The sequence below is a fragment of the Danio rerio genome, chromosome 23, assembly GCF_049306965.1.
Source record: "Danio rerio strain Tuebingen ecotype United States chromosome 23, GRCz12tu, whole genome shotgun sequence".
Lineage (NCBI taxonomy): Eukaryota > Metazoa > Chordata > Actinopteri > Cypriniformes > Danionidae > Danio > Danio rerio.
The window spans coordinates 21,697,859-21,709,098 of record NC_133198.1 but is presented as its reverse complement, the minus strand read 5'-3'; the positions used below and the strand labels follow the sequence as shown (position 1 = coordinate 21,709,098).

At 35.5% G+C, this 11,240-nt stretch overlaps 1 protein-coding gene across 2 annotated transcripts; it reads left to right on the top strand.

Annotated features, from left to right (window-relative positions):
- Positions 1–501: 501 nt before the first annotated feature.
- nsfl1c (NSFL1 (p97) cofactor (p47)) lies at positions 502–11,235 on the top strand. Of its 2 annotated transcripts, NM_001007446.1 has the most exon segments (10): positions 502–618; positions 787–1,034; positions 1,546–1,643; positions 1,746–1,820; positions 4,290–4,455; positions 4,579–4,674; positions 4,757–4,869; positions 5,501–5,638; positions 6,694–6,861; positions 10,321–10,961. In NM_001007446.1, coding segments are annotated over 9 exon segments (1,119 nt in total). In that variant the 5' UTR covers positions 502–618; positions 787–932; the 3' UTR covers positions 10,484–10,961.
- Positions 11,236–11,240: the final 5 nt, after the last annotated feature.

Sequence of the window (11,240 nt, the reverse complement as noted above, 5' to 3'; positions counted from 1 at the left end):
TCTGAAGCTTAATTTATTCATTCATTCATTTATTTTCTTAGTCGCTTTATTAATCCGGGGTCGCCACAGCAGAACGAACCGCCAACTTATCCAGCACATGTTTTACGCAGCGAAAATGCCCTTCCTGCCGCAACCCATCTCTGGGAATCAAGCTTAATTTATTTCATTATAATTATTTTATTACGAATTAAATTTGAATTTAAACAACTATTCTTTTACTATGTGAAAATACTTTAAATGTCATTTATATCTGTTCATTATAGTGCGTTTTTATCCTTCAAGTTTGTATGTTTTTGCTCTTTTGATTAATATTATAAATCTTTAAAATTAAACAATAGCTGTTTTCAACTATAAAATCAATCTGTAAAAGTTTGAATTGAGAACAGAAAATCGTCTAAAACAAATGCCCAAAATATGGCCCGCGAGCTAAAATTAGCCCATTGTAACGTTTGATGCAGCCCAGTGCATCACATTTGAGAATAGAATGAGTAGCTGTGATGGAGATGCTTGGGGTGAACATGTCTTTAACGGAGATCATCATTTCTAATTTGGCGTAAACTTTTTTGTTAGTTTGTTTGTTTGTTGTTTGTTTGTGAGCAATTCCAGGCAAAAACTAGAGTAAGTCTATTCTGATATAAATGAGATGTTTTTGTTTTTACTGAAATAAGTTCATTTTAAAATGTAAAATAAACGATGCTGTTTTAGTTAATATACACCAATGTTTTCTTCTTATTTTTAAATATTATTAAATAAATTAACTATATTTATTTACCTTTGGCCCACTAGCCTCAGTGAAGTTTGGTTTTTGACCCTTCATAAGAAAAAGTTTGGGCACCTTGGTCTAAATCTAAAATATTGCGCTCCAAAACAGCGGAACCAGCTTTCGCTTGCCCCGTGTTTTGTCGGATCCTTCCTCGGCGTGACACATCAAAATGGCGGAGCGGGAAGAAGCGGTGAGGGGATTCGTCGCTGTTACTGATGTTGATGAAGAGAGGGCCCGGTTCTTCCTCGAGTCCGCCGGCTGGGACCTGCAGGTCAGCAGCATACCGGACACTTTATCAATGAAGGATTGTGCTGTAAATCAAAAGCTCTGCGGGCGAGAATTCAGGAGACTTTAAGCCTGCACCGAGAGCCAGTCAGAGGTGTAACCGGCTAACAAAATGTGCAAGTCACTCCTGATTAAAATCATCAGGACTTTCTTAAACTGCTTTATCTAGTTGATCACAAATGCTGAAATTCACGCTTTGGGATTTGCCACTCAGTATTTCTCTAATGCTTAGATATTTAAACATTCCCGGAGTGTTTTACATAGAAATTAAGCTATAACTTAGCAGCTTTGGCCTTGTCGGTAAATACCCATGTTTACATTCGTGGTTTAATTTAGTCTCGCCCTGAAACATCCTAAAATGTGTTATTTCTTAGTCATTCATAATATTAGTCTGAAACATCTAATTAGTTAATGTATATAATGGATGTTTTTTCTGTTCTGTTTGCGTGTCAGTGTGTGAATGAAGTGACAGCTCTTTTTTTTTGGTCCGTTTTTAGCTTGCTCTTGCTAATTTCTTTGAAGATGGAGGAGAAGATGATATTGCCACTCTTCCTCAGCCAGAGTCTGGATCTGTCACTCGACCCACAGGACCCAGGTTACACAGCTATACCCATAAACTATTTGGACCTCGATGATATGCTGTAGGGTTCATGTCGTAAGAGTGAGCTGTGTTTAACGGTGTCTCATTTGATTTCAGCGAACACAGAGTGACATCCTTCAGAGATCTGATGCATGAGGATGATGATGACAGTGGTGATGAGGAAGGCCAGAGGTATCTTTTTTTTCACACTTAATGACAGCTAAAGTCATCGACCATGAACTCAACTTTCTAATGATCTTTGTCTGGGAAACAATAAGATTGACAATACTGATTTCACTAACAACTATTGATCCATGCAGTTAACAGTTACAGTATTTGTCACTGAACACTTATCTGAACATTATCTGTCTGTTTTGATCAATTAAAAAGTATTATGTGGTTTATTGTTGATACATCATATCATTTTGAACATCCATTTGAAGATGCCATGGATTGACAGTCTCTATATACCTCAGTGTAGTGTAAAAATAAGAGTTTAGTAAATGTTAACAACATACCATGCAATTCAAACACCATTGTTTCCTTGTTCTCATGTAAATATTGTGAGTTAAATCCCAGTCTAAAACAGGCCGATCAGAACAAAACACTGACTCTGGCGATCCACATGAGGTCATTAATATGTCAGACTGTTTGATTGGTTACAATGTTCCATGGTGAGATTACAACAGTGATAAATGTTTTTGTTACTTACAGATGGATAGACATAGATAGGAATAACACTCTTGTCGGACAAAACCAAGGCTTTAATCTGATTTTTTTGTTGTTGACCTGCTTGCATCATTTTTTAAAAGTGACTTGTATCTGATTGTGTACATTTACACTGCACATGGCAAAGGCGGAATGACCAGGAAAAAAAAGAGCGGGCGCTGACTGACAGCTGATAATAAAAGAGTGCCATTTTCTCCATTCCTGTATTTAATCTGTTTGCAGGGTTTATTTTTTTAAATACTTTTTGACAAGTTGTTTTACTATTGTTTATGACAAAAAAAATCTTGTTTGACCATCTTATTTTAATCTAGGCAGTTTTAAACCAGTAGGCATTTTAAGGTAATGTCCATGGCGTGATGTATGCAACAGTTTTATGTTAGTTTATATTGCGGCTGTTGTGCTCTCTCTCTCGCTAACATGCTTAAATAATTGTGCCACATGACAATATCACTTTTTAAGTCCTCGTGTATGAGATTTAAGGTTTGCAACTCTGCTGAAGTCTGTTTTAAATGAAAGTGTCAGGCTTGAAGTCATTCGCTATGGTTTTTAATGATGCGCGGCTTGCATTGACAGGTAAAAATCCAATCTAGTGTAAGCACTGCAGACATGAGGACACGGATACGATTCATATCATATACATATGAACAAGGCCTGAATCTGATTTAAGCAAATCGAAATACATGTGATTTTTTTTCCTGCTTACACAAAATTGGGCCATATCCAATCTGTGCCACATGGTAGAAGAAAAGTCGTAATTGAGTCACTTGAACTATGCAGTGTGAATGCAGCCAGTGTCTGATGCTTTTGTCAGTGTACTATAAATTGGCCTTTGTTGTTATTTTGGACTAATATTTTGGACTAATTGAATTTTGTTTTGTAAGTATTTAAATGTTTTACCCAAAAATATGGATGTTTTATTCAAAACACTGGATTATGTAACAGAATTAAAGCATATTTTAGGTTTTTCATTTTAAATTGCTGTTTTAACTTTTTGCTATCCATTTAAATGGTCCTATGGATTTTAAACACTGTGTTTTCTTAAATCGATTCTGAGCTTAATTTTTTACTTCAGATGGGGCTCTAGCGACGTTTTTAACCATATATACAAATCCTATTGAGGGAGAATGCTTTTGCATTCAGCCGAGTCATTTAAGTTGGCTTTTGTGTCACAAGATTAAACTAAACGCAGCTCACTGTGAACACTTGTAGTTTGCTTAAACGTCTGCTAAATGTTTGAATAATATGGCTTTTTACTGTGTCCTCTGCTGTTAAGAACTTATCTGTTCGACATCAGTAGTGCATTTTTGTCCTTTAATCGTGTATGTTTTTGCCTTTTTGTTTAATATTATAAAACGTTAAAATCAAACAATAACTGTTTTTAACTGTTAAATCGATTCGAAGAATCAGAAAATCACAAAAAATTGTCTAAAACAGAGATGCCCAAAGTTGGCCCATTGTAACCTTTGATTTGGCCCACCATGCCATCTGAGAAGGGAATGAGATGGATGGAGAGGGTTTGGGCGAATGTCTTAAAAAAGATCATCATTTCTAATTTTATTTTATTGCTGAGCTACAAAAAAGCAAACTGAAGTGAAATGTTTCAATTAAATGTTGTAAATAAGTCTTTTACCTCAGAATCGATGATCAAGAAAGAACAGTGATGCTTTTTGTAAATCTCAGAATTGATTTCTCTACAGCTGCTGTATGGCTAAGCTAAAATTAGAAATGTTGTTGTTTTTAAATAGACTTATTGTGTCACTTTACAAGACCCTTCTGTCACTGATTTTCTTAAAGAGGATGTTTTCCTAAAGTTACAATTGAATTTTAAAAGTCCAAAAAACGACTGCTGCTTGTTTTTTTTTCTCTCTTGTAATGTATTTTTAAACAAAGATCTCCTTTTTGTGGAGTAAAATCAGACTTCTCATCCTGCAGGTTTTTTGCCGGTGGCTCAGAACGCAGTGGCCAGCAGATTGTGGGTCCTCCCAAAAAGAAGAACTCAAATGAGCTGATTGAGGACTTGTTTAAAGGGGCTAAGGAGCATGGTGCAGTTCCTGTTGACAAAGCTGGCAAAGGACTTGGAGAATCCAGCAAGTCCAAGGTCCGTCCTCTGGATGAGCACTTCTGTAAATTAAATAATAGCATGCTTATCATGGTGTGCTCATGTCTAATGTGCTTTTGGTTTGATTTACTCATGTTTTCTCTAAATATGCTCATGTTATAGCCGTTTGGTGGTGGCGGTTATCGATTGGGTGCAGCACCAGAAGAGGAGTCGACTTATGTGGCAGGAGCCAGGAGACAGCCTGGAAGTTCACAAGATGTAAGTCTTAGGCCGAGGCTGCTTATGTCATTCACACATACATATACTCATACAGAGGCTACAATGATCTGTGCTGTGTCAGCAGGTGCATGTGGTGCTGAAGCTCTGGAAGACAGGCTTTAGTCTTGATGAAGGAGAGCTGAGGACCTACAGTGATCCTGAGAACGCTCTTTTCCTGGAGTCCATCCGCAGAGGGTGAGCAGCTCATGCACTGACATTTGGTTGTCAACAGGTTTTTTTTTATTATTACAAATGACTTGATTTGATTGTTAATTTTTTTTAAACAAATAACTAATAGCTTTCACCACACTACCCCAATTGATTGAATATGTAAACATTTCAGACATTTTATATTACAAGTTTTCTACAACATTGTTAAAACATGCAAATTAAGCATTGTTTATTCAAATCTGCACTAATTAGCAGAGATTTCTAGCACATACGTCTGAACATTGGATTACAGCTAATTTAATATTCTTGTTTCTTTTTTGACAAAAAAGGCTTTTACAAAGGGCATTTTAGGAATCTCTTTTTATCACTTCATAATTTGGACTATACTGCCAACAGCCTGAAAATATCTAAACTATTCAATTTGTCTAACTAAAATGTATATAATATAGTAATATTTAAAGCATAGCCCTCTGTAAAAACTTTCAGATTACAGATATGAATGTTTCTTAATGTTAGTTTTATAAGCATCTTTAATGAATTCTATTTAATTCTTCTTTAATTTAGCTTCATTCGTTTAGCTTGTGACCTATTAACCAATTTGTCTAAGTAGAATAGAAACAACACCACTTAAGCTCTTTCTTGTTGTCGATCTTAGGGAGATTCCTCTGGAATTGAGGCAGCGCTTCAGAGGTGGGCAGGTAAACCTAGACATGGAGGACCATCGAGATGAAGACTTCTCCAAACCCAGACTTGCTTTCAAAGCCTTTACTGGAGAGGGACAGAAACTCGGCAGGTTAGAAAAGTTTTTCAAAATGATACTTTTTTGGCTTACAAATCGAATCATCTGGCCTTATTTTTTGACATTGCTTGTAGCAGGGAATTGATCAGTAATTCACTGCTGTTGAAATACAGAATCTAAATAACATAAATGAACTACATTAACTTGTTGACTTCTCATTGTTGACTAATTGTGTGGATGAATTATCTACTATCCTCACTACCAGTTTGCATATGATATACAGTATACATTTTCCCAGGTGCAGTATGTGTTTTTCACCACAGGGGGGCATCAGATTAATGCCTGTTTACTTCAGACACTTATGTGGTTTGCTGCAGTGAGTTTATTGTTGGTAAATGAGGCTGGGTTAATGTTTATGGTTAGGGATAGAATCAAGTAAAACTTTTGTGCTTTTTTATAGGGCTACATAATTTGTTGTAAAAGTTTTATTATAAATCAATGTAGTAATGATATTAATAAAAATAATCATAATTTTATTATTTGTGCCAAAAATAATCACTGCTACAATATAACATTGTAAGATTATATAAAAAAATAATGTTGATATTCATCAGCAATTTAAAAGTACAACTATAAAGTTAAAATGCTTTTATTTTAAAATTATTTAAGGGTTATCCTTTATATTTTAATCATATTTTATAATTATACATAGTTAGTTATTTATCAAATATTACCTTTGATTAATTTTTTCTAAATATATTTGTGTTTTTTGATTGTTTTTAAAGAAATTGTAAATTAAATAAGGTTGTTGTTGTTTTATTTAAATACTGTTGGTCTTGTCATGTATATGGCCTTTGTCAGGATCAAATAAAAAACACTAATATTTTTGCATATCTTGATTTCTAGATTTTCTAGAATGAAACCATCCAGCTTTTATTTTAGCAGAAAACTGTAGTGGCATATGAAGATATGAAAATGAGGCCATAATAGGATTTTCATTTAGTTTTTGATTAATTGTGCATTCAAACTAAGTAGTTAATTATTATCAGATAATCTGTTGGAAATGTTGGCCATGGCCATGATCCTTATTGTCCTCCATGCTCTCTCAGTGCCACTCCAGAGCTGGTGTCTCTCCAGAGAAGCCCACAGGACCAGGCTGCCAGTGAAGCAGAGGCCAGTGCTTCCATCAGCGTGGACACCTCTCAACCCATCACCAGCATCCAGATCAGACTGGCTGACGGAGGACGGCTGGTGCAGAAGTTCAACCACACCCACAGGTACGAGTGCCATGAAAATGCTTTCAGCATAGCCCTGTGTGTGATCTTTTTTTAATCTGCAATAATATTGTAATTGTTGTTAGCTGACATTGTCACTTGCTTTGCAAAAATGACAAACAGACAAAAAAACATTTACTGTTGTGTGACCAACAAAAGCATTTTATAAATATATATTTAGTTTTCTTAGAATTTTTTTCGTATTGTAATACTTTATTAAAATTTATTTAGTTGTGCAATATTACACAAGTTGTTTTCTTGACTCTTAGCATGAGCAAAAACTCATGTGATATTAGTTTTACACTTTTAGTAAAAAAAACAGCTCAACAAACTAGAATTCTACATCATGTGATTTTCAATTTTAGACATTGAGTGAGCCGATGACTGAGTAATCTGTTCATAAAGAACAATTCTAGAATGGAAAAGCCATCATTTACTGACCGTCCACATGTTCTGATTTGAGTTTCTTCTGTTGAACACAAAAGAAGATATTCTGCAGAATGTTGGGGGTAAAAATAAGCCATTAACTTCTATAGTGTAGCAATCAATTTTTTTTGTCAACTTGTTTCAGAATCTGTTGCTTGTGTTCAGTAGTAGTATTCACATAAATGGTGAGTAATTGTTGGTTTTTGGGTGAACTAACCACTTAATTTTAAAATGAATAAGCCTTTTGACTCGTTTGACTGAACAATTCAGTAAATGTGTAATGAAAACTTTTTTTATTAGCTGAGATGTTTTTTTGGCTGAAAAAAAACAAGGCTGAAAATGAGCCATAATGAAAAAGTGTACCTCTCTATTTGCATGATCTGCACATATTTATGGGATCAAATTCCTGCCTAAAGTATTGCAGTCGTGGATACAAAATTATTGCGCGTAAATTTGGTAACGGACAATAACTCGTTTTAAGGTTTACCACGGTTTTGAGAAGTCAAGGTTTTAAAATCGTTAACATTTTCTGTTATACCGTTGCTGAAGTATTTGTAATGTTTTTTTATGTTTTTTTTTTAAGACTGTTTTATTGAAGGTTTTTTTTTTAGGGAAACAGTATCTCCAGGAGAAAAGGACCCTCCACATCAAAATCTAGTGATCAGCCCATGATTTAGGAAACATATGAACAAATCTCATATAAACCAACATCCAGCATGCTATAGACCTGAACAGTGCAGTGGCTTTACTTTATATCAGAAGACAAGAAAGATATCCAAGATACCTTTTCAGGTTGTAAAGAAATCTGTGGTTTTGTAACTAATGAAGACAGCAGAAGTCAATCAACTAGTGGTTGCTCAGTGTGACAGGCGGTGATGTGTTTGTTTCCAGGGCCCGGTTTTTCAAAAGGTTTAATCCGGATAAAATTGATCTGGATTTAGTAATCCTGTTTTTGCAATCCGTGATCACGTGATCCAGCTTACTTTTTGTGCCAGTTTTTCAAAGCAACATTGGATTGGGTCAATCTGATCCGGATAGGAACTTTTCAGGATCACTATATCTGGATTACCAGTGCTCAATCACAATGTAGATGGACAGATAGGCCTATGTAAAGAGCAACAAGTAGAACAAATGAAATTAAAACCTTTCGAATAAATAGTAGATCTCGTAAAATACTGCATGAACCAAAAATAATTTTATTTAATACATTTTTTAAGTTTTCATTACATTTTATGCATGAAATCAACACTAAATCCACCCTTCTGATGGGATCAGTTTAATCCAGTTTTTTTTGGATCAAAGTGATCCAAATCCTACAAAAAAGGTCTGAAAAACTCAAAGTAAAGGTTTGATCCGGATCAAAAACAAGACTAGATTACTTGATCTAATCCGATTAGGTAATCCGTTTTTTCTTTTGAAAAACCCATTTTCAAGATGTGATCCAATTTCTTATCCAAAATCCTAGTGGATTACTTTTGAAAAACCGGGCCCAGGAGTTTCAGGTATTAAATATAGTGTAACTTCATACACCTGATCGTGATTCCGGGGAATTCATATCAATATAAACATTTATACTGTTATATCAGACACCTGTCCATGATCACAGTGATTTCATATAAATACTATACTGTAATATCAGATACCCTGTATTTGCATGGGTTATATATAGTATAGGATTAACTTTATTTGTCCCCGAGGAAAATTTGTCTTGGGCAAAAAGGTGCTAAGCAGAAAATAACTGTTGCTCTAAGCCAGGGATCACCAATCTCGGTTCTGGAGGGCCGGGTTAGCTCCAACTTGCCTCAACACACCTGCTTGAGTGTTTTAAGTATACGTAGTAAGAGGTTGATTTGCTTGTTCAGGTGTGTTTGATTTGGTTAAAGCTAAAATCTGCAGGACACCCGCCCTCCATGAACAAGTATGGTGACCACTGCTCTAAGCAGACAATAAAATAAGTAAAACAAACAAACAAAAGAATTAAGAACATTCATTGTTTACAAAATAAGACAATATATAAATATGAAATGTATAAAGCACAGTACACAGTCAGATGCTAATGTACTACAGATGAACTGTTCTTGGTAGAGTTCAACAGTTTTATGGAGGTAGGAACAAACAAAAGCTTCGGTCTATTGCTTTTCCACATTGACATTTTTAATCTTTCTCCTGCTGGTAACAGCTGATATTCACTGAAAAGAAGATGTTTGGAATCAGCACTAATATTTATTGCTCTTCTCCTGAGCGCCTGTTCATATAGAGTCTATATATGGGCTTGTATGGTTTTATTTCTATGATTTTCACGGCTGTTTTTTTTTTTTTTTTTTTTCAAACCAGACTGTGATTCCATAGCGAATATAAACTATAAAAGTAGTTTTCTTGGACAAACTTTATGGTGGCTTAAGAAAACCTAGCCTAAAGGTTTGCAGATTTGCAGATAGGTAGACTGAGTTAAATAGTTACGTATAGAAATTAGTCTCAGATGAAGTTGTTGTTTCTATAGTATTACCGTATGTTGGCTTTCTCAAGCCCCCATAACAATATATAACTTCAGACACTGTCCGTGATCACAGGGGTTTCAGATAAATGTTATATACTGTAACTTCTGATACCTGTATGTCGGCTCAAAACATGCCAACAGGACATTTCCAGGTATACTTGTTTGTGCTGCTTGCAATAGCTCGTAAAATGATGCCCCTTGACATGGTCAAATACATTTTTCTGTCAATAAAATGTGGTTATTTTATTGCTTTTAAAAATACAAACAACTTAAGTTATTGAGTTACTTGTAAAATGTCTTGCACATTATATTTAAAATATAACTAATTATTACAAGCTCATCCTGAATTTTTGGGTTTGAGTGAATTTTGATTTGAGTGCATCATTATTATCTCATGGCCTAATACTGGCCTAAATCTAATCTGCACTCAACAACAAAAATGACAAACAAAAATCAAGATGTAATTCGTCAGTTTCACACTACCCAATGGCATGAAATTCATCCTCAAGACTGATTGGTTCCATCTTTCTCCATCTCAGGGTGTCTGATGTGCGTCAGTTTGTGGCTAGCGCTCGACCTGCGTTGGCCGCCACAGAGTTTGTTCTCATGACCACCTTCCCCAACAAGGAGCTGACGGACGAGAGCCTGACACTGAAGGAAGCAAATCTGCTGAACGCCGTCATCGTGCAGCGGCTAAAGTGACAGCGCCATCCGTCCACCGGCCTGCACTCTGGAGTTGGAGAAATCTGGACTGAAAGGACTTCTAATTACATTATATTGTTTTCTTTAGTGATCTGTTATTCCTCTGTGACAGTTTTGGGGATGGTGGATGTTTCAGGCTAAGAGAAGCGGAAGATGAAGGGGAAGCAATCGCACTGTGATATAGTTAAAGGGAAAAGAACCGAAGCGAAGATCTAACAAGTTTATGCTTTTAGAGTAACTGCTGAATATATATATATATATTCAGACTTGAATAAAGAGCTTTCAGAAGAGTTTTGACATCCGTTTACCTCGGTTGCTCCTGCTTTACCTCCTCCTGCTCAGTTTTATTCCTCATTCTGTGATTCATCTCTTCTCACACAAAAAGAAAAGCTTAAAGGAAGAAATGTTTGTGGTTAAAGGAAGTAGCCTTATATTCATTCCCCATACGGTGACCTCAAAGATCAACCTCAGCTGTCTATGATCAATCGTTTTTTTACAAAAGAGTTTTCTTTTATGAGTTCTGAGGCTATATTTTCATTTATTTTATTGTTATATTAACTTTGCTTGGTTATAAAATAAAATTAAATGATGAGATGGTTGGCTAAGAGCTGACTTCAGTTTCAAACGCAGCTGCTGGTGAACATAACAGCGGCTTTCCTGTATTCTATGCAGCAACTGATTATATTTCTGGACATACTGCGTGATTGTGAGCTGTGGTGAACATGATATTAAACCCCTTGTCTGGCATTGAAGAGCG